Raw genomic sequence first — 24,833 nt, forward strand, 5'->3', positions numbered from 1 at the left:
AGATTAATTTACGGGTCCGTTTGGACCCACGCGTGGTCTCTGCGATGGTTGCCTAAATCGTTGGTATTGAGAGAGTCAAAGGGTTTACGAGGAACGAACCCTGATGTTTGTAAACTTTTAAACAACGTTAACTTCCCTAGCAATGCCATAAAGTAACAAGTACGCCAATTGTTTAGTATTTTTAATTACCACACTACAGTTTGAACGAATCTCGAGGACATGGTTAAATATGGAAAACTAACGTGGTAATCAACGTGTCAAACTCTTGCGCGGGGCGATAAATCAACGTTAGAAGATGCTTAGTTTCTATATAAAGAAAATGACGTGGCCTTCCTAGATTGTTGTAACGCGACGTAAATGTCACAGACCTGATGTTCCGCGCGAATGGAATTCCATGCGAATTTTAAACTTCCCGATAGATTAAAACTTTTTTTTTTTTTTTGCGATCCGATAACAATTTTCTTCCTGTTCTCGGAAGAAGAATGACCACGCGATTACCAGGTGTTCGAAGACTATTGTGTTTAACCCTTAACGGATGTGCGTCACCTTCTACGTGACAGTACCGTTTTTATCGTATCAATCGTACATCTTACGTGACACGGTAACTTTTACCCTATTGGAAGTAGAAATAAATAACCATACCTTGAATATTAATAGAAATAAAATTTTCTATCACTTTTGAATACCGAACATATATTTTTATTTTCTATCTTTATCTTTTTTTAATTCGTCATTATTATTTATTTTTACTTTGTAGTTTATTTATAAAATTACTCTGTATATGTTCTTTTGCAATAAAATTTTCTCTGGTATCGAATGGTGTTAGTGTAACAGTTGTCATGCACGCTCCAGGTAGAGTGACGATCAAGTAACAAGTCAGGTCTAAAAAGTTAACGTCATGTAAGGGTTAACACTACATTTAACAATTCTCTTATGTCACAAGCAAGCTGATGACACCACGTTGGCGTCACAAGCAAGTCAATGGTGTCACGTTGGCGTCATAAGCAAGTCAACGGTGTCACGTTAGCGTCATAAACAAGTCAACGGTGTCACGTTAGCGTCATAAGCAAGTCAATGGTGTCACTTTGGCGTCATAAGCAAGTCAATGGTGTCACTTTGGCGTCATAAGTAAGCCAGTGGTGTCACGTTGGCGTCACAAGTAAGTCACTAACACCACGTTGGTGTCACGAGCAAGTCAATGGCACCATATTGGCGTCACGAGCAAGTCAATGGCGTCACGTTGGCGTCACGATTAAGTCACTGACTCCACGTTGGCGTCACGAGCAAGCCAATGGCGTCACGTTAGCGTCACAAACAAGTTAATAAGCACCACGTTGGGGTCACGTGCAACTTGATACTATCACGTGCAAGACAATGACACTACGTTTCGATAACAAACCAACGATTAATTGCAGATGACTCCATATTGAGGTCATGTGCAAGCTGACAGTCAATCTTTAGCTTATATTTATTTACGTATATCCTGTACATTTTTAAACACGGATAAGTAAATCAAAGTTGTGATGACTTTCAAGCTTAACTACTCTATATTGTAAGTACACTACGCCTCCTGAAAAGTGTTTGGAGTGAATTATAAGCTCTAAGAATAATTTTCTATGATTACATCGGTTATGAAGTTAGATTCTACCGTTCTAAAATTAATCCTACGCGCATACTTGAACGCTACAACTATCAAAGCAGTCAATTTGACCCGTTTCGAAATTTTCTCTAAACTCACTCGATTATTAACAATGCTCTTATCGAAACATTCAGCGACAGTTATTCAAACAGAGAACTAATTATATTCGTCAATTAACTTTCTTCTTAATTTCAAAGTTGTAATACCGATACAAATAGAAATACCTAAATCGTCGATAGTTCCAGTGTTAATATTCCAACGAGACGAAAAAAGAGTTTAGCCTAAATAAGTACGTTACTTAAATTAATTTACGGCCTGCTAGTTAATTTGTTCACCTAATAACCTATCGCAGATGGAAACGAACGATAATTACCTAACTGTAAAATTACGATATAAAAATCCGGAGAATAATTCGTTTATCTCGGTTTGTTTGCACATTTGTTGCAACCAGTCATCGTCGCGCGGCCGATACCCTGAATAATTTTCATACGAAAGAGCGCTCGAACCAGTCGCGCGAGATTCCACGAATACGCGATTAGCAGCGCAGCGTAACGGAACATTTTGCATAATGGCGACGTAATAAAACGCGAGTCCAAGTTGAGAGACCCGCCACCGACTACTCTGATCTCGCGAGGCAAAGAGGGTAGCGGCGCTGCCGCGGTAACAGCGATGCGAAAACATCGTTACCATAATGGAATCATTAAGTGAAACCAACGTCAATATTGTACAGTTCAAATGACTCTTTTCGCTTTAGTCACCATACTTACTAACCCAGATTTTGTCGTTGTTCGACTCTTACAACAAATACAAATAATCAACGACGAACATTGACACCGAACGATCCACTCTCGTTTACCACAAGTGCGAAATCACCTCGGGTGAGTCGACGATACAAGTGGACGATTTCGAGGGATAAAACGTATCGAAAAGTATGGTTAGTTTCTTTTTTGCAATTACTTCGGGTCGTTTCCGAGAAGAGCGATCTGTATTTACCGGGCACGATGTACGGTGAGAAGAAAGAAAAGAGAAGAGGGAACACGGGGCCAATTATAAAAGTTTTTTCGGTAAGTAGGTAAACAGGCGATGTTTACGATAGGTGTTTGCGAACGGATCAAAGAAACTGCAGAGATGCGTAACCGCGGAAACACCGTCGGTAAAGTAGTCCCGTTTGTGGTTCGAGTCGCGCGTCACCAGATGGCGCACCGTGACGGTGCAACGAACGTCGAAGAAGAAGAAGGCAGGAGAGGTATGATGTCATCGTCCGCGGGCAGAGTATGCACGCCCTTGACAGTTACCACTATTACGCGTTCCTCGATCGCGCTCCTCGGAGCAATGACAATCATTCGCAAACAACCCGTGACACGTTTACGACCCGATTGAAAGCAATTATGCGCGCATATAACGAGTCGTTCGCGTAAAAATTCGCAACGACCGTTACCAATCGGCACACACACGATACTGTTATTTGCGTCACCGCTCGGTATACAGAAATATATCGAGTGTGTAGCCGTGAACCGAGCGCGTTCTATTTTTCTCGTTTTTTCTTTTTCTTTCTTTCTTTCTCCAGCACCCCTCCTGATCGCGTCTCTGGACACGCTCGCGACCGTTTCTCTGATACTCACTTAAATCCTTTGTCATCGTCGAGACCGTTCTGCGATGCCAATCCGTTATTCTGCGGACCAGTGTCGTCTTTGGAACTGTCGAAAGGACTTGCCGAGCCCTTCTCTTTTTCTTTCTTGTCCGCGTCGGTGTTCTGCGCGAAAGGGGAGAACTTTCAGTAGAAGTTTCATCGAGAGATCGGTACGCTCGACACATTTCGCGATTTTTAAAGGTTACCGTGCAACGCGCGCTTACCAATCTCAGGGAGACCATTCGGGGTTCCAAGTCTTTCGGCGTCGTGGGGCTGGATCCAAGAACGTATTCGACCATTTTGACACCCAGACCACCCGTCTCGCTGCAATTACACAAAATTCGTTAACCACCGGGGAACCGTGGTAATTTGCATTTTGACTTTAAAAAATAAAATTTTTTTGTTTTTTTGTTGTCTTTACCTGCTTCTCGGGCTGAGGACCGTTCCAACTTCCGACGTTTGATGATGATATCCTGTCCCCACGCCCACGCGTCTACCCGTGCCCATGGAAATCGGCTGCGACACGGCATGATCTGAAATTTTATTAAAAAACATCGTTAATCACGGACTCGCCACGAGGTTTTTTGTTGCACAGTATGCAATGCAAGCTCGATCCGAGAAAGCATCGTCGACGTTTCGAATTTCGAACATTTCTTCGCGATTGATTGAATGAATTACGAAAATTTGAGCCGAACCATTGAGCATGGTTCGGAGAAAGGTGGTTCACCTGCTTGTACGCGGGGAGACGTTTCGAAAAAATTAATTCCAGCAACAGCAATTTCCTATCCTCGGGAGCAACGAACCCTGAACGAAACTCACAGAGACAATTTTTCAAATAAAAATTTAATCTTAATCCATTACGATCTTTCTCAAAGACAATTTTCCAAATCGAAGTTTCCAAAAAATGAATTCCAGCAACAGCAATTTCCTATCCTCGGGAGCAACGAACCCTGATACGAAACTCACCGTGATCGTACACAGAGACAATTTTTTGAATCAAATTTAAAGAAAAAAAATCTTAACGCGTTACAATCGTTCTCAAAGACAACTTTCCAAATCGAAGTTTTCGAAAAATTGAATTCCAGCAATACCAACGCTCGACTCAAGAGCAACGAACCCTGTACACTCCGGTACAAAACCCATTGGATTAATCCAAGAGACATTTCCAAATCGAAGTTCTCAAAAAAAATTGAATTCCAGCAACATTGCTCTCTTAACCTTCAGGAGCAACGAACCCCGTACACTCCAGTACAAAACCCATTGGATTAATCCAAGAGATATTTCCAAATTGAAGTTCTCAAAAAAAACTGAATTCCAGCAACGCCAACGCTCTACCCGGGAGCAACGAACCCCGTACACCCTGACACGAAACCTACTCCGATCGTCCACACAGAGAATTCTCTTTCCACATCAAACATTCCAAAAAAAAAACTGAATTCCAGCAACACCACCGTCTTTCCACCCTCGAGAGCAACGAACTCTACACCGATTATGCGAAACTTACCCTAACGATCCAAGAGACAATTATCCAAAATCAGTTTCCAAAAAAAAAAAAAACTGAATTCCAGCAACAGCGACGCTCCACTAAGGAGCAGCGAACCCCGTACACCCCGATAGAAAACCAACTCTTAATCATCCCCCCGAGCAACGTTCCTCGAATATCCTCAACATTCTCCGGTATAGATCCGCCACGATCTCGTGGACCTAAAAAATAAATTCCAAGAAGAGAATCCAGCAAGAGAACGATCACGATATCCCGAAATACCGGGTAGCGCGCTCGCGCTGCTATCAACCGGTGATCGATAAAAGGCGCGGGGGCGAGAAAGTTGCATCGGTGTAACGCAAATTCCATCGTGTAAAAATCTCCTCTCGACTCCTGGAGCCCCTCCGCGCGGTACCCCCGAAACGATTTTATAGGAAGCTTCGTCCATCGAAGGATAGAGAGAGGGAGGGTGGTTAGAAGAAGGTGATTCGTCTCGTTTCACGGATGGAATCGTTCCAGATGATCCGAGAGGGACCTCTCGGGCACGAGAGACTCGGTATTCCGTAGCAGCCGCGAATTCGGGGTCGTTGGCGGGTCGTCCAGGTGGTCACGGGGGTTGGCCGCTCGCAGGGTGGATCAGTAGGTACGACCCTGGGCGTTGGGACGTTGCCCCCACCGCCGGTGATGCCGGGCGTCTGTCGCCATGGCAACAGCCGCGTTGCACCCATCGCGCGGTGACGCGCGCGCACACACACAAACGTAGCGATGCGCACGCGCGCGCGCGCACGCACGCCGACCGTGGCGAGCCGCGTGCACATGGAAGCAGGAGCCGGTAGAGGGTACCACGCTGTCGCGGGAATCAGGTGTTCCGTGCATACACGCAGCGCACCACTCGCGCCGCCCCGCGGTAGCATCGCCCTCGCGCGACGCAACCCCGACTCATCGAGGAACCAACCTCTTCGCGACCTTCCCAAACGACCCCTCGACTCCGCCAATTACCCGCCCACGGATTTGTTTAATTGACGGGAAGCTCGCGATCGTTCTCGATTTCGTGCGACGGATATATTGGAATTAGTTTTTCGAAAGGCACTTGTGGTCCGCGTTCGGGAGTAACCGAGGACCTTAACATATGGAAGATGGAGGTGCGTGGTAGAGGGGGGACTTACAATTGTCCCTGTTCGTGGAAGGGACGAAAGATTGAATTCTTTTTTGATAAGACATTCGATCCATATTGGGGAGTAACGGAGAAACTTAAGGTATGGAAGATGAGGGTGTGAGGGGGTTGTATATGGGGACGAAATGGAAAATATTTTTGACCAACTCACGATCGACTTCCTCTTTTCTGCGATAGAAAAATTGAAATCATTTTGGGTAATGATACTTGGTCTACATTGGGGAGTAATGGAGGAAGTTAATTTATGGAAGATAAAAGTATGATGGTAATTGAAGATGGGGACGAAATGGAAAATATTTTTGGGGTAGAGGGAAAAATCAAAAAATTTTCTCGACGAGAAATTCGATCCGCATCGGGGGATACCTGAAGGATCTTAACTTGTGGAAGATAAAAGTGTGACAGTGGTTGAATATGGAGACGAAATTGAAAATATCTCCACGTATTGGTTTAAGTGACGAGAGACTTGCGATTATCCCCCTCTCCTAAGAGAGAAAAATCGAAAATATTTTAGCCACTAACCCAACCCAGACCTAACCTAGACTCTCGACCCGCCCTAGGGAATAGCGAAGGACCTTAACCTATCGGTGTTGTTCGACGAGATGGAAGGTGCGATAGTGGTTCAATATGGACGACGAAATCGAAAATATTTTCGACGAAGACACTCGAGTCGCGTTGGAGGATAACGAAGAACCTTAACTTACAGGAGATGAGAGTTAAAGTCGAAATTAAATATATTCCCGTGGAATAAAAACACTCGCTCTGCATTAGAGGGGATAACGAAGGATCTTAACCTATTTGAGTCAATCGACGAGATGCGACAGTGTGCGAAGTGAACACTGCACCGATGGTCACAAAACTGTGGAATGTTCACAGTAGGGAGATTCATCTTTTCCCCCTATAAATTACATTTTTATTTATTGGGTTGTTCGGAAAGTCATTTCGTTTTCCAAAATGGAGAATATATAATTTAATAAAATGTTTATACACTCTAAAAAAATTGTGTTTCATTTTCACCAAAAAAAAAAAAACAGGAAATGACTTTCCGAACAACCCAATAGAATCCTTGATTACGAAAGGAAATATACGGAGTATTTGTAGAGATATTCCGTAGGGAATGAAATTATCCGGAAAATGTTTTTCCACCCTTCACTCTTTAGAGTTGTTCCCACTTCCGCGATATAGCCGATGGAAGAATCGTGCGACGAATATTTTTTTAGAAAGAATATCAGCGACCCCCACTGTTCGTAATACCGACGAAACTTTCCAGGTCTGTGGAGCGACGGAATACTTTTTTTTTCTAAGTAGCGTGACTCAATTTGAAGGGGTGAAATTACGACGTCCCGAAGAAAGTCGTTAATTCTGTATTAGTTCTGTAAATAGAAAGAATCCGACCAGTAGATGGTAAACGTTATGACAAAAATTAAACGACTCGTGCATTTACAACTCCGCTCGTGTTTCTGCAAACAAAAACGTTGTCGCTGTAACCTCCGACTCCATTTACCACGGGAACGTGTAATTGAAGAAATTAAGCTTCGAACAAGGAAAAGAGAGATCCAACTTACGAAGAATGCAGCAAGTCTCGATTTCACTTCGTTTCGCATCGTATACCAAAGGAATATGGTAATACCACGGTGTATCGTGCAGAATTTTTTCAAAGTCCCCGTAATGCCTGCTGCGCTCGGTTTTGATTTAAAGGAACTCGAAAATTGGATTGTACGCGGACGAATAACGGGAGACGACCCCTTCGTGCGGGATTCCCGCGATCGCATATGTCGGACCGTGTATCCCGAACGCCTATAGGCGTGCAACGCACAAGAATCGCGTATCGTATTATGTCGGACGTTTCGTTCGACCTTCGAAGGTCTGCGCCTGAATAAAAATGATTCGTTCGCGTTCCCCCTCGCACACGATACGGTAATTCTCGCAGAAATTTAAGTAAATCGAGGGTCGGCGTTGAAATTATTGTACAGCAGGTAGCGATTTTATTCCAGGAATTGTCTGGAGCTCGGGTCTCGAGGCCCTCGACAAGGAGAGAGAATAAACATAGCGAAAGTAAAAGAGAAAGAGATAGTGAGCGGAGTAGGGATAGTCTGTCTCGAGCATTTCAAAGGAACGTCGACACGCACTACGATGAATCATCCCATTACAAAAATTAAAATTCTTCGTATGTACATTATCAAGTACAATAACGGTACGAACGTATTAGCGAGGTTCTCCCGAGCAAAATGAGTCCAAACACGACGAACTTTGTTCTTAACAAATTTAAATATCCCAGATAGCGAAACTAATAGAACGATGGTAAAATGTCTTCGATTTGTGCCGTGTTTGGACTCATTTCGATCGGGAGAACTTCGGAAATCTATCGATACAATTATTACAAAGACGAAGTGAAGAATATAGAAATTGAAATTTTAACAACCGAACGATTTATCGTAAGGCGCGCGCGGTGTTTCTTCGAAGTGCTCGAGCACATCGTCGCCGCTTGGCACGCTACTCTTCTCTCCCGCTCGTTCTTACCGTATCTATTCACCGTCTTTTTTCATAGGATCAGATTACGCATGGCTCGAGACACCGAGCAGTGGGAGAAGGACGGGGGATGGGCGTTGAAATTCAGGCGAGACAGGGCTCTATCGAAATTTAAACGTACATTACTACACATTCCCCTTAATCCGGATGACATATCTTTCCAGCGATCCCCGTGGCGCGCGTCCGCGGCGCCCGAAAGAGTTAAAATAACACTCGGATCGGTGGATATAATGTACACAGCGCTCGCTGCGCGCAACCGCTCGAAAATACCACAAAGAATGTATCGATTGATCGCGCGAGCCTGCGGGAGACGCGGATTTCCTTTGTCTTTCGCCAAAGCAAACAGAACGGAGGAGATCTGTTTTGGTAACGGTGTATCGATTATTGACACTCCGCTCGAACCGGCCGGAGATAGAGAAGCGTTTCTACTTCGTCTATATATTGTTCTTTCGGTGCTCTGTACCAATCAATAAGCGAGCGCGACGTAAAACACGCGGCGTGGTATCACGCTCTCCGCTCCGCATCTCGTTGCGCCCCCCTCCCCCTTTCGCCAACTACCCCACTCCTCGCCACGGTGGACCCAACGTTGCCGAACTACCCGCGGTGGCACCGTAGCCTTTAATATGATTCACCATTTCTCTAATTTTATCGGGAGACGAAGTGCAGCGTTGTATCGAACCGTTCGAAGAATTCTACGTCACCGTGGCGACGAGGACCTTCGTACGACCGGCTGTGGCGCATTTCGCTCGCAAACGGAAAAAGAACGCGACGCTAATCGCAATCGACTCATTACACCTTGCCGCGTTTGGCTCGGCCGGGCACTCTTTTGACGATGAGAAACAATTTGCATAACTGCTGCATTCGTTCATTGGCACCTGGACTGGAGCTGTGCGAATCCTTCGAGCAAATGCCCGCTCGCGAGGCCGTGTTACTTGGGGGGAGGGAAGAGAGAGAGAGAGAGAGATTACGACCCTCCAGCTGCCGAAACCCGTACACAAGGTATATTTCTTCGGTTTCCCGGGGGGTTATATTTTCTTTCGACAGCCTGTAACAAGGGGTATCGCGACATGTGCGACCACCGCTCGGCTCCTTGCTACAGGAGACGTAAAAACAATCGAAAAAGTTCGTATGTATGAACCAACCGGGTAGCCTATTCGACCTTGCTCCGAAGTTATAGTTTAACACCGTAACTGGAAATAGTATCTTCCACTGTGTTCGCTACCGGTGGTGTGACAAGTCGAAGGACTTCATGATTAAATAATTTTATATGTGTGTAGGGTACTTTGGTCGATGTCAATGGACACTTAGCCTCGTCGCACTACCGATGAATAATTTAAAAGAGAATTCCAACCGTTTGCAACGGATGGGCGTTTTCTCTTAACTCTCGAACGACGAGCTTCGCGGGTCTATTCTGACCCAAATTTGATCGAAGCTTTACGTTATCAGATTTACAATTTCTGTATTTTTCTTTTCATTTCAGCTGCCGTGGCATAAATATTACACGGGTCGAAGGGGACCCAGAGTTGGGCAAGGGTTGGACAATGACGCGTGGACGCTATGAAACATTGTATTCGTAAATTGAGAACGAATAAAAACACTTTCTGTTTCCAAATACGATGATCTCTGTAGCAAATCAAAAACGTAAAGTGCAAAGAAGGACGTATAAAAAGTTACGCGGTTAAAACGATAAAATCGAAGACGAGTCGTAATCGCAAAAACTCCTGTGATGCAAGCGATTGCTATTTTTACGAGAGTTTCATAAGGAGGATAAGATCGAAGAAGGAAAACGAGTTTTCGACTAATCAAGAGGGAGATACCGGTCTCCGACCGTTTGCTTCGACGCTAAGAACAAAGGAAACCAGTTCGACAATATATCGCTGTCCTACCAGCCACGGTTAGACGAGCCAATGCGCGAATAATATCTGCGGGGGAGGCAGGGCAGCGGTGGAGGGGGAAGTAATAAGACCCTCGATAACTACCAGATCGCTATCAGAGTGCTTCGAGAAAGTGACAGGCGAATGTGGAACGCAAAGGTGCCCCGATTGAAACTTTCGCGAAAAACTGAGCGCGCGCTACGAATCGAGCTCTACGCGTACGTTGAGCATTGCGCGACACGCGGTGCGCTATTTGTCAAACGGTGTAATTAATTTGTTTGAAAAAAGTAGAGGGGGTAAAAAAAATTGCGGAAAATTTTTCAATCCCCAGACAACGAAGCTAAATTCAGGAAGCGAATTTACATCGGAGGTAGAGTTACCTCGTTCGCTACCCTTTTGTTGGCTTCGCGGGATCTATGTATTTACTTCCCGAAGACCCTTCTCTTCTTCAGACTTCAAGTACGTTGAATTTAAATTTAAAAAATATGGCGCGTTACCGAGGGGAGAATACATTTTCTACATTTTCTGCATTGTTAACCAGCGTTTTAACCGCGTCGTACATCGAGCGGAGAGCGAAACACAACGCATTATACTTTTTCGCATGGAATATTTAAATGTAAATAAAAAATCTCAAAGATGCCTATCTTTCGACCGTTGAACACGTTCGTTGCGGAGAAGATCGTTTTATAACCTCACTTCTAATTCAAACTACCTTCTTCCCTACCCTTCACTTTTCCATGGGGATGGATTTACTTCCCGAGACACGTATGAAATTTAAACTAAAAAAAAAAAAATATCACGCATTATCGAGGGAAAATATATTTTTTATCCCGCAACGAGTATTAAGACGTATACGAAGTGGACGAAACGCAACAGATATTTATATACCAAATATTTTAATGCAAATAAAATTTACAAAAAAAGTTTCAAAGATTCCGTAAAGATTTCTACTCCTCGACACGTTCGTCACGAAGAAAGCAAAGTCGTGTCTTCTAACCTCACTCACCGCCCAAATTACCCCACACCCTTGGGTTTCGCGGCGGAACTATTATTTACTTCCGGGAAACCCTTCTTTTTCAGATTCCAACTGCGTCGGATTTAAATTTGGAAAAATGTCACGCACCGTCCGGGGAAATATACGTTTCCCGTTTTTTCGTAGTGTGTGCAAACCCGCGCAGCCGACTTACCTCGAAGATTACGTAACGATCAGCCACGGAGCAGCGTCCGCTGAGCGCGTATCGATCAGAACCGCGCTTAATTTCGCGTCTGGAGAAGAAAACCCGAAGCGGACCGCGATATTTCGAGGAGTTTAAAGGGCTTCGAAGGGGAATCGGACACGAACGCACGGATGCGCGCCGCGTGAGATTAAAGTCCGGCTTTGTGCACTGGCTGGTTGAGCTTGGCCGGGTAACGATTTGGATTCCAGCTGTACAAAAGCCCCGGATAACACCGCTGTTAATGGCCGACAATTAATGAACGCGATAAAGGCTCGCTAAAATTAAAAAAGACAACTAAGAGGCTCGCGACGCACTTGTGAAACATTTCACGGGCGTTGATCATCCCGAAGCGTTAATTTCCACCTACGGTTACCTACCGTTCGGGTCAGTGGTTCTCAAATTTGACCGTTGTTCGTGAACGAAGCAAGTCTTTCAAAAAAATTTCTAACGATTTTTTTTAACGAAACTTTGCACAAATTGTTAGAAATATACCCGGTGTTTAAATACACCACTTTTCGATCTTAAGGGAGAAACCACCCCTAACCAGTTACATTTTATTTGGGTCGATATGTAACTCTTGAATCGGTGAAGAATACTTCTAATCAAATTTCGGCGGCGTCAAATTACAAGTTTATTGACCCTTTGCGGTCGAAAGGCGACTCTAGATCGACATTCAACACATCTAAATTTTTCTAATTTTTCTAATTTCCAAAGAAAATTTTATAACTCGAGGCGAAACAAATACTTTGTAAAATACACAAAGATAGACGATCCAAATTATTTCTACGATTTATTCTTACTTTTCATTTAAAAGATTTCGTGGTTTTCAGTTTCCCGCGTAATTCCTTACACAGTCAAATTCCTTACAAAGTACCATTCGTGGTACAAATCGTTCTTTTAAAAATTGAAAAAAAAAAAAAAAAAACGTAAAATGATCGTTACTGAATCTTCCCTACGTCTCCGGTATATAACTCACAAGAAGCTACCGAGTGATCCCTGACTGTCTGTGTGCCATCATCCACTGCAGTTTACGACACTGTCTGCGCGGAAGTCGAGAGAGGGCAATGCACCTGGAGCGCGTCTAAGCGCGGTGAAAATAGTAATTTTTTCCAAGCCCACCCCGGATTGAAGAGCGCGCAAAAAACCCGGGAAATTTGAAACATCGCGAGACTCGGGAATTCGTTCCTGCGAAGCGTGGGCCACTAATGCGCGCCAACGATGAATTATCGATCCCCATTAACCCCGTTTATGGAATATCTCCCCCACCCCCGTCCGGTCTACTCGAAACTCTATTTCCAAATATTCCAGAGCCCTATTGTCCTTGATACGTGCCAGTACGCTCGATGGAACTCCCCTAACGCGTACTCGGCACCGTTGCTCAACGAGCCGCGCGCGTTCTCGCGACGTTTCTGGATCCACGATCCGGCGAGACCGGCTTCCTCCTTGGAAATAAGACGCGCCGTGGATCCTCCCTCCCTCTGGACCGCGACGCGCGTAAACGTCGACACACGTCAGGATTTCTCGAACCGTCCGCGTAACCGGATACTTCGGAACGAGAGACGTCTCCCAGAAGCACGTACTGTGCACCGCTGGAAAGACGATTGGCGGGGGGCGGCGCAGAGGCAGGAGGGGTACTGGCACCGCCCAACCCCTCCCCTGTAGCCCCCACCCACTGTCGCGCTACAGCGTTCCCGCCTTGAGCGCGCCGCTAGGAAGAGCAACACTTATCGAAAGGCGGCAACGTTTGCCGCGTTTCATCGTTCGCTTCGAACGTGGAAACAGATCGCGAGTGGAGTCGAACGAAGGAGTCGAATGACAACGATGTTCTTTCCGTTCACATTTACCGTGAAATAGAATTCCACAGTCGCGACATGCATCCGAGAAATAGGTAAACTCGATGATGGTAAATTCGATTCTTTAATAAAATATCGTAATGCGAATCACTTACATGGCAGATGTTGACATGGTTTTAAATTTTGTCGAGGAGTTATGTGATTTATTTAAAAAAAAAATCATGAAGTATGTGTAATAAATTGTATCCCGAATCGTATTACTCGTGTACGCTACTCACTGCCAAGGATCTCTCTACTAATAGGGATTTTCACATTTAACGCGAGGTCCTTTAGCACACTTAAGGCGGACATAGTGTACAGTCTACGTTCTCCCTCTTTGTCGGGCTACACTACTGATAGAATCATTTCGACCAATAATACATCCCAATAGAAGAGCCCCCTACTACTAGGGACTTTCACACTTAACGTGAGGTCCTTTAGCACACTTAAGGCGGACATAGTGTACAGTCTACGTTCTCCCCCTTTGTCGGACGACGCGATTTGTAGAATCATTTCGACCAATAATAAACCGCGACTAAGACCACGTTAGGCGTAGCTAATCCACCACGTTAGGCGTGGCTAATCCACCTCGTTAGGCGTAGCTAATCCGCCCCGACCAATCATAGCCACGTTCTTTCCGCTCATCGTCTTCCCAGCAACGTGCAGTAAACATCCCTACCTGAGGTGCTCCATGTAGAATCCCGCCACATCTGGTGGTCGCCCAGGTGAAGTATCCCACCGCCTTTTACACCCCCTTCGTCCTTGGAGCCGCCCTCGTCCACGCCCCATAGCTTTTTTGCCGAGGGAGCGATCTGAAACAATACGAGAAAACGGGTGGTAAGTCCACGGGGTCAGTGAACACATTTCGTAGACCTGGCGCCGCGTGCCGACACGAAACTCCCAAGAGCTCGGTTTGCTTGTCCATGCACCGAAAGATACGAACGTGAACGATCGTATTAATTACACTAACGAGCCAACCGCAGATCCGCTTAAAATTAGCGTAACCGGCGTGCACGGACAGTTGGTGTGGTTGATACGGTGCACACGCACCTTTTTGCGAATAGAATGATAAATGGTGCATGCAGATCGATGATTATCGGAGACCTAGACTCGACAATGCGTATGGAAAGTGAAATCAAAGGTACCGCCACCCAGTCCGCCATCTTTCCACGCGTTGGACCGGGAGAGACTCCATCTTAACCCTTTGGGCACCTCGAGGCTGAAAACTCGGCATTTTTTTTAACCCTTGCTTCGATGACTTCTACGTTCGCTTATAACCGGGTACTTAGCGTACTTGATTGGATAAATCGAACGAGTAGTGATATCTTTTGTTTTTTTACCCTTTTAATTAGATTATATTTTAATTTTGTTACGATCTATCGGTAGGAGAAATAAGAATCTGCGAACGAGAAATAAGAATTGATAGAAAAATGACCAAGGATGTGGAAGTCTTTTATTATGGTGAATTTTCATGGTTTAGCTATTAGACTTTCGTGGTTTAGCTAAAATTACCAAAGATTTAGAAACTTTTACTATGATGGACTTTTATAGTTTTAGTTATTGAGTATGGAGTTTGTATAGGTTCTGGAGGATTTTAAGGTTTGTTAAGGTTTATTACTATGGACTTTGTAAATTGTAACTTAGTATGCGCATGTAAACCTCTTGCAAATTTAAGAATAGATAAGTGGCTTGTTTCTTGCAAGGGTAGAAGAAGATTTAAGCGTTCATTTTTTCGAAGTTAACTAAATGTAAAAGTGTAGTGGATAAGTGATTATAGCTATTATTGCTTAGGTGATCCTATTAATTATTATATTGCTCGTTGCTTGATAAAATTTACATTGAGACAAACTGTGATCCAAATAGAGAAAAATCAAGAAAGATGAATCATGAGGTAATAAATAAATTCCAATTAAGAATTTTGTATAATTGATTAGTAAAATGTTCCTATACTTTTTTCTATAGTTCGCTTAACTATAATTTTCGCTCTATGGGTACCCGGTTATTGACACAAGGGTTCGTCTTCGATTCAAGATCGATCGAATACAATATTTAAAAAAAAATAGTATCAACAACGTCACTCTGTTATTTATCACCGATAACAGAGGTAGCGTTAATTAAACATTGAAAAACGAATTTAACTCAAATTACAATGCGCGTTATTTCAACCGTGTTTTTGGGTCGACGCAGATAAGAATTGTTGATGGAAAAATAATAATATAGTAATAGAACTTAAATATGCAAACGGTAAATTTACTTACCCAGTGCAGATTAAACCGACACACGTGTGTCTATAGTTACAGTGCAGTGTTTGTAGTTAATATTAAAAAATGTGCGACGCAGTTCCTTTTTGTTGAATATTAACCATAAAATTAACGTGTAATAATGGAACTTAAATATGCAAACGGTAAATTTACGTACCCGGTAGAGATTAGACCGACACGTGTATCTATAGTCATAGTACAACCCTTATGGTTGATATTAAAAAAAAAAAAAAGGTTAATCGCGTTACACTTTTTTGCATATTAAGTACAAGTGTTATACTCTGAGACACACGTGTCTAATCTCTACCGGATAGGCAAATGTGTAATTTGCGTGTTCGAGTCCCATTATTACATTTTTTTTTTCTTCTCTATCGACAATTTCTATCTACATGGACCCAAAAACCAGGTCGAAGAGGTCCAATGCTTCGTTGCAAATCGAATTTTAATTTTTCACTTTGGCAAGTGTAATAATTTCAACTCTTGCTGAAAACATAATTCGAAAGCGTTCTCCAAACGCGTACAAGAATCCACAAGCCGCGTCGACGACTTTCGTCGAACGGGTTCATTGTACCCAAAGGGTTAAATGCGGTTGGCAGTCGGAGGGGTTTCTCACTAGAAGCACCCTGGCTTCGATCGAGAACCACGAGTATGTACCTTTCATTTTAGGAGACTTATAGCCATTTCTGTGTTCTTCCTCCCTTCGATTGGCCCTTTCGGTGCTGAGATTCGAAGAAGCATACGCCACGTGCGGAATTTCGGTAGACGCGTCTACCGAGTACATTCTCCGAACTCCCATAGGCGTTCAACGCACGGACCCCACTGGAGCGCGAATTAGGGCGCCGCAATAAACAATTACGGGAACATCGGTAAAAAAGGTATTTAAAAATAACACTCGTAAAAATACGTAACTCGATAACACGATTAACCTCTTCTTTCTTCGTCGACGTCGTACACGAGTGTCCCAAAAAAAAAAGAACGATCTGATCGATCAGTTCCAGGGAAAAGAATAAAGAAAATCGAACCGGGTTTAATTTTATACCGATATTTCGTTTTTTCCCCTGTATATACCATTCTTTAATTTTAGATTACAATCGTTTTCAATTTACAGCGAAAGGTGCTTAAAACAGTCAATATTTGTAATTAAATAAACCATATGCATGTTTCTAGAAAATAGAATCGGGCTACCTCGTCTATGCGAGGCCATCCAATTCTCAGAAAAAATCTCACTCGTCCAAAACATCGACGACTATAGATTCTATACAATTGTAACGTACAATAATACGGCAAACATATATAAAATGTTTATATATATATACACATACGACATATATATACACACACGACATATGTATATATGTATATGTATGTATGTATACATATCGTTTCAGATTCTCGTAATTATAATTTCGTACACTCAGCAAAACGTTCGGTGTCTGTTCCTTCGCAACGTAAACGCGGCCCGAGTCGGCAGCTGACTTTCCGTGTCCGTGTAAACAAACAAAGTCCCGGCGCCCGGTGTCTCACACACACGCGACGCGTACGTCGAGAACGTTCCGTCGATTCGAGAGACGATTGATTCGCCCACGGTGGATAAAATTAACTCTCGATCGAAATAAGATTAAAATTCCCACGAAACGTGTCGTAACAGTGACTCGACGAAAGTATTCAAACCGTAAAATACTTCCCAAGTTACAATAAGTACGTACAGTGCGCAAAAAAAATATTATCAATTCGTAATCGTGTTACGATACAACTAACCTATATGCATAGGTAAAGTTTCGAACAAATCGAAAAATGTACATTACGGTTACGAATTGTTTCTCGACGAACGTAGATTTCGCTGTACGTACAGCGAATAGGCTGTACGGAACAACGAAGAGGGGGGTTTGTCTCGAGTCGGGCGCGAAGCGCGAAATTTGGCGGGAAAAGCCGTTGTTTCGCGAGCGGACGAGATTCGAATCGAAAACAGAGGCGAGTCGCCAACCCGTTTCGTCGTGACCCGAACGCTCCCGTTGCACTGTGCCCGACCTCGCCTAACTCTGGAGGTCAGTGACGCAACCAGAAGGCGGGCGGTGTGTGAGGGATGGGGTGGGGTAGGGGGACAGTAGGGAGGGAAGCGTCCGCGGATTGCGGGATCCTAGATGCAGGTATACTGCTCGCGCGGCGGTGTGACAGCGCGGAATCTCGGTGCATTTTCGTCCGCATCGTCGCTCGGTCGGCCGCGGATCGTTAAACGGAAGTACCGACTCGATTCACGGGACCCCCCCCCCCCCAACGACCCCCCAGAGGGGAACTCTTTGAAGTCCCTTCTTTTCATCGAGTGCTATTCATCGCGTAACACGAGGAACACGATTCACGCGAATCCCGATAAACGTTCCGATCGAAGCTCGTTCTGGCGGGTAACTCGAGAATTAGCTTATTAACCTCCTACCTCTACCTCTCTCTGTGCGCCACGCGGGATATTCCAGTTTCCTCGGTCGCGTAATTACTGTTATTACTTTTTTCACTTAGATCCTTGGGATGAAAAATTTTTCAAACTCCCACACCATTCGAGTAAACATCTTCGAACGTTATTATTTTTTGTAAACCCGGTGCTTTCGTCGGGTATTTTTTGTCCCATCGCGTATTTGTGATATTTTATGTTTGTGTAATTAAAGGCACAGTAAAAAATTTGAATTCTCCCGTATTTCCTTGGTCTTCTCGGTAGCGAAGGAACGCGCATTAAGTTAATTGTTTATCTATTGAAACACGGGATTTAAAGAATAAATATATTCTGATCTTAAACTTGGAATGTATAGACGTAATAAAATGTTCTAAAGACCTAAAGAAAAAAAACTGGAAATCGTTGAAACGTTTAACGGAAAACAATATTTTTTCTTGTATTTTACACTGTCAGTCATACGTAGAGTAAAAAATGTGTGATAATTTTGCTCGTCTATATTCTCCGTGTACTTTAAATGTAGCTTCCACTACTTTCGACATTCTGGTGATTAGTTTTTTTTTATAACTTTTCGATTCGTTCCATAGGTCCCTATGTAACTTTGAGCATTGTTTTTCAACGGTTTAAATATATTTTTTATTACTCGAAACGTACGAATAAATATTTCTTTTTCGTACTTAGCCAATATTAAACATACGTCTGTCAAGACACGTAAGAACGAAACAAAATAATTTCAATAATTTATATTACATAGTTGAAATGTATTGAAAAGTGTCCTATGACTTTTAAGCGAAAATGTACGTAATAATGTAAACAAATTTTCGTGTTACTAATGTGTACATGATCCTGCAACATTCTAAAGTTTTAATTCATTACGAAGCTATCGCTGATTGTGCATTATTTATTCGAAAATACACCTACGGTGTACCTTTTTTGCACAATTGTTGCTACGTGACACCTAGTATACCTGCTCGAGTTTTTTCAGTCTCCGTCACGCTTAGTTTTACAACCTCACGTGTAGAGAAGATGCGAGGACTAACGGTTCCCGACTTCCGCAAAATATTCAAATTTAAAATTGAAATATTCCACGACGACGAAACGTTTTATCACTTTATCACCAAGTTCTCGCAAACATGGTCCGAGAGGCACCGTATAAAATTTCTAATTTCTCCGTAAGAAGTTTAACAGAATTTTTTACTCCGCGTGGATCAAAGTGTCGAAACTACCAACCTACAATTCCTGATCGATGAAATCGACCACATTGAAATAACCACCATTAGATAGATTACCAAAGTAAGATATTAAAAAACAGTTATTTTTAGTCCCGCATAGAATCAAAAAATTCATTCAAGATCTTTCAGAATGTCTTCCAAGAGAGAAAAAAATATCCTTGTCATTTTCCAGGAAAACGATGCAAAAGAAACAAACACGTGATATCGAACTCACCTAAGCGTTACGTTTTATTTTTTTCACGGATACCGAACTCCCTTCGAAACGATTAATGAGAGAATCAACCGATAAATCGACTGATGGTTAAAATCGAGCAAAACCGAAGTACCATAAAATCGTTGCTGCAAGAAAACAATCGACAAGTACGTCCACCGCTTCCTGTATCCGGAGACGAATATATACAATGATTGTACGTTCGATAACTTGTGAATTAAAATAGCTTTACGTGCATAATTCGTATAATTATAACGGAGATAATTAAAGTGAAGAAATATTATTAATCGTCGCGATATACGGTGACAATTACCAAAACGGAGAACTAATTATAATCGTAAATTAATATTCCCCCTCTCCCTTCTAGTTTCGTAAATATGTGATCTGGTACAAATAGATATAGAGGTAATTTCGATGTTGAAATTCCTAAAGTAATTTTTCATTTTCAGGTGAGGTCGAAAATATCCATTCTTTGACATTTTATTAATATACCGTTCTTTAGTTAAGTACTTTAAATCGTGTAAAAATTATAGTAAAATTCTCATGGAACATTGTTTCGCTTCACGACGCGGACAAATTAACAACACCGGTGAAATGTACGTGAAATACAGCACGAAGTTTCAATGGACGTGTTTTGTGTGTTCATGGATGCTTCAATTCTTTCACTACGAAAGGCGTGTATATACGTCCTCACAAGTCTAGAAATATACACGAAAGGCGCATATATACGTCCTCACAAGTTTAGCAATATATACCAAAGGCGTATATATACGTCCTTACAAGTCTAGCAATATATGTGAAAGGCGTATATATACATCCTTGAAAGTCTAGCAATATATACTAAAGGCATATATATACGTTCCTACGAGTCTATCAATTAATACGAAAGGCGTACATATACGTCCATGCAAATCTACCAATATATTCCAAAGGCGTGTATATACGTCCATGCAAGTCTATCAATATATTTGAATGGCATATATATACGCCTTTACAAATGTAGCAATATATACTAAAGACGTAAATGTGCGCCCTGTATATTTTTCATACTGCAACACCTTTACTGTTTTACCAATTGCAAACGTATTCCCGGGTACCATTTTGGTAAATAGACAGTGGACAACCAGTCGCAGCGACTGATAGCGAACATTGCGCTGTTTGTACCGATGGTTCACTTCGAGAGTGCACCGCAGTCAAAGCTTTAAGGCACCGTCACGATCGTGACTCATCAACGATGTGCAAACGAAAAGAAAAAAGGCGGGAAACTGATAAGGGACCCCCGAGTTGTCAACTTCGATTATAACGTACCTTTGCAGGGCTAAAGCATATAGATTCATTCCTAGTGACACGTGCAAAATATTAGGCGTAAATACTCGATAATTTTAAACATATAAATAATTAAAATTACATGTCATCCAAGTAATTTTGACATCGATTTTTGGGTTTTGACAATATGTACGATAATTATCATTGAGCATCGTGTACGTCGTTGTCGCGATAAAACTATACACGAACTTTAAGTTCGGAGTGCATTTCACCTGGCATGAAATTTTAATTATTTATATTTTTTAAATTATCGAGTACCTACACCTAATATTTTGTATACATCATTAGGGATTTATATGCTACCAATTCTGAAGAGGATATTATAATCCAAATCGACCACTTGGAAACTTACTCTTGCAATATTTTTTATTTTTATTTTACCGATAGCGATTCTGCAAACACCATGGCATTTAACGTATTAATTGTTTATATCTTTCAAACTACCGAACATCTACGCCTAATATTTTTAATATATCATTAGGGATTCGTGCACTGTCAGCATCTCAAAGCACATTGTAATCGAAGTGGACCACCATGGCACTCAACTATTAATAGTTTATATCTTTAAAACTACCGAACATCTACACCTAATATTTTGCACATATCATTAGAGACTCGTGCACTGTCAGCATTTCAAAGCACATTGTAATCGAAGTGGACCACCATGGCACTCAACTATTAATTGTTTATATCTTTAAAACTACCGAATATCTACACCTAATATTTTGCATATATCATTAAGGGCTCGTACACTATTAGCATCTCAAAGCACATTGCAATCGAAGTGGACCACCATGGCACTCAACTATTAATTGTTTATATCTTTAAAACTACCGAACATCTACACCTAATATTTTGCACATATCATTAGAGACTCGTGCACTGTCAGCATCTCAAAGCGCATCGTAATCGAAGTCGACCACTCGGGGACCTTCCCTCGCAAAAGTCGAAGATTTTTACTTCGCCCGTGGCGAAGACAGGTTGTCTTGAAAGCGCGTGATATTTATACTTTATCGATCACACGGAACGATATCACGTACAATAGCACGTGCGTCATGCGCCGTGTAGGTGTGCACCGTGTCTCGACACAACGTCGCACGTTTTCAAACGATCGCTGTTTATCGTTCGCGGTGCACCAGCAAATGCGTTAATTATATCTTACGCTACCAGCTCGACGTAAGCGGATATCCTTTGCGCCTATTCATTCTTATCGGTCGTGCGTGTATTAGGTCATCACACGAAAAACACGATTAGACCGTATCCGCGCAATGTGGGTAAATACTGGCGTAAGCAAAGCTCTACTACTTTTCAATGATGCGGCAAAACTTGAGAAATAATTGCACATCGGGTGCAGTTCTCGAGTGCATTTCGAAATGAGTACGTTGCGGGCGAAGGAGAACATCAGGAATATTGTACCACCTTGGTCAAACTGGAGTATAACTGTATCGAGCGCAACTGTGACACGATTTCGGGGGACAATTTGGTATTTTAAACCGAAAATTTGGGCTACCTTCTTTATTTTTCATAAAAAAAAAAAAAATAATAATAATTGAATCGGACTAAAAATTTGTAGACACATATATTCTGTAATGTAGTAAGTAATTAGTGTAATATAATTCTGGAATTTACTAAGACACGTGTATTATTTCTTCGACACAATTTTTTATTCTTCTTTTTAATTAAAAATATGACCAGGAGAAAAATCTGCGTAATTTTGGGTACAATGCTTACGAGATACGAATCTTAAACGACGATGAAGGTGTTTCTATTTGTACCAGACCACGTACGTATGTTTTAGATTAGAACTTCTCAGAAGAAAGTATAATTAATTTACGAATACGATTGAGTCTCTATTTCGATAATTGTCACGGAATATTTCGCTGAAAATATTGTCGTCAATTCGGTAGATTTTAAAAGAAAAATCGAAACAGTTGAAATCGACCGCTTCGGTCGTTCTACCGTTGAAAAAGGAATTTTTTAATCCGAAATTATATATTCCAGAGTACCCATTTGAACAATTTCGACCGGGAGTGGTGCCTCGAAGATTAATTTCGCGCCGAGAATTCTCCGGAACTGGACGAAATCGGATTTTCCTGGCTTTCGTTCGATAAAAGTGTGATTGCAACCGTTGGAAAATTCTATAAAAGTCAAATAGAAGATTTAACAGGAAATTTGATGGAAAAAAAATACGCAACTCGGAGAGATAGTGGAACCGTGCATGCGCGCGCAGACTTGGAAAACGACGAAGAGAAGAAATTTAAAAAAAAAAAAAAAGAAAAGAAAAAAAATGCTCGATTGTTAATCGCGAACGATATATCCCGCGTGAAAGCTCATGAAACGATCGCGAATAAAAAAAAAAAAAAAAAAAAAAAAGATATATTTCTAACATCGATTCTAGCGAGACTCGTGCGTCTTTTCACCTAGATCGACAAATCGGTCGGATAAAAGGGAACAGAAAAAAAATCGAACGAGTTACACGGGTCTAGAAACCGGTTAGAAATCCCACGGGAGAAAACACCGGCGGAAAGAGCGGCTCTGGCGATTCGCGTGTCAAGTTGGAAAGCGAATCTTCGTTTGCATCATCCTACAGTAAATTTTTTTTTTCTTTCTTTCTTTTCTTTTCTTTTTTTTCCTTTCTTTCTTTTCGACTCGTATTTCGTGCCGTTCGAACACGGGCCCAGGTCGACTCTCACCTTTAGAATCGTTAAATAACGCTACCGCTCGATGACAATGATAATAAGAATGTCTTTATTATTACGCAATGTGTATAAGAAACGACAAACACGCCAAAAATATTCGTGTCGAGATTGCTCGTCACCTTGAATATCAATAGGACAATGACTAAGATCGGCAGAAACACGATGTAAACAATTATATATGTATATATATATTTAAGTTATGATTATCTTATCGCGTAACGTAGCCAAGTTAAGTTAACAATTGATGTCAGGATAGCGAGAGATCACCTTAGCTGTGAGTCGTTCGTATTTGCACGTTTTGCTCGGTTATCGTGCACGCACGCACGCACGCACGCACGCACGCACGCACGCACGCACGCACGCACGCACGCACGCACGCCCATTGCATGTATACGCAACGGTGACGTTAAAATAAATAAAATCGAAATAACCGAATATATACGGGGAGTGGTGCGATTTCGAAACGGTAATTGTGTAGAGGTATTCGTGAAAAGTGAAATTCAGCGGTGTTCTCGGAAACGCGGTAAATGAAAACTTAAAATGAAAATTAACCGGCGGGAGATAAGTTTTTCCAGTTGCAGTCGGCGACCCTAGAAAATTAACCTGTTAGCCGGACCCGAGTATACCCGAGACCGGGTAACGATATTATTCTAAATTTAGATCCTCGAGTTAATGTCAGGTACACATACTTGTAACTTTCCCGGGACGATTCTGTAAGATTGTTTACTTAATTGATCAATTTCCATGGATATTTGTGAGCGCTGGCCCGTTGCGAAATAAATTGCGAAATTAAACCGCGGAGCACTGCGTCTACATTGATTCAACCGTGGAAAGATCGAGCGCTGAAAATTTAACCGGGTGGATAAATTTGTTTCAATTACATCACGTTCGGGGGTACTCGAGGATCCAAGCTAGGAGAACGAAGGAGTAAAAAATTAATCGGAGAGATAAATTTGTTCGGTTACAATAGCCAGAAAATTAACCCACTTGCAATCTACGGAAGAATGTAAAATATCGACAATTTTTCTCTTCGCTCGATTCCAAGTACGAACGGTCGGGAAAGTATTGCAATAATATTCCAACAATGTTTGATGACTCATACGAATAAAGAAAATTCGTGTATACGTATGAATATTTTTTTGGCAACATTCATATCACAGTTCATATTCATACAATATCCTCGACTTAACACGGTATGCAAATGAAAATATAAAAAATCAATTGAAATCAATCGTAAAGACAAATCCCTAAATTTGAAATGGAAAATTTTTAAAACGCGATTTAACCGT

At 42.2% G+C, this 24,833-nt stretch overlaps 1 protein-coding gene and 1 long non-coding RNA gene across 5 annotated transcripts in view; one reads left to right on the forward strand and one right to left on the reverse strand.

The window, feature by feature from the left end:
- The window catches only part of Pum (pumilio), a 180,311-nt gene that overhangs the window by 141,155 nt on the left and 14,323 nt on the right, over positions 1-24,833 (reverse strand). For 2 of the 3 annotated variants that reach the window (XM_076326605.1, XM_076326600.1), the window contains exons 5-8: positions 14,055-14,187; positions 3,691-3,802; positions 3,494-3,593; positions 3,262-3,410 (exon numbers count right to left, since the gene is read on the reverse strand). In XM_076326605.1, the coding sequence (XP_076182720.1) occupies positions 3,262-3,410; positions 3,494-3,593; positions 3,691-3,802; positions 14,055-14,187 (494 nt within the window). The remainder of the gene's footprint in view (positions 1-3,261; positions 3,411-3,493; positions 3,594-3,690; positions 3,803-14,054; positions 14,188-24,833) is intronic. The other variant, XM_076326602.1, reaches the window with a different exon arrangement.
- Positions 2,519-10,955, forward strand: LOC143154695 (uncharacterized). Of its 2 annotated transcripts, none has more exons than XR_012994238.1 (2): positions 2,519-2,703; positions 9,933-10,955. It is a non-coding gene; the product is annotated as an uncharacterized LOC143154695 (long non-coding RNA). The 2 variants fall into 2 exon arrangements; XR_012994237.1 differs by lacking the exon at positions 2,519-2,703 and adding an exon at positions 9,348-9,451.

Source organism: Ptiloglossa arizonensis, chromosome 1 (genome assembly GCF_051014685.1).
Source record: "Ptiloglossa arizonensis isolate GNS036 chromosome 1, iyPtiAriz1_principal, whole genome shotgun sequence".
NCBI lineage: Eukaryota > Metazoa > Arthropoda > Insecta > Hymenoptera > Colletidae > Ptiloglossa > Ptiloglossa arizonensis.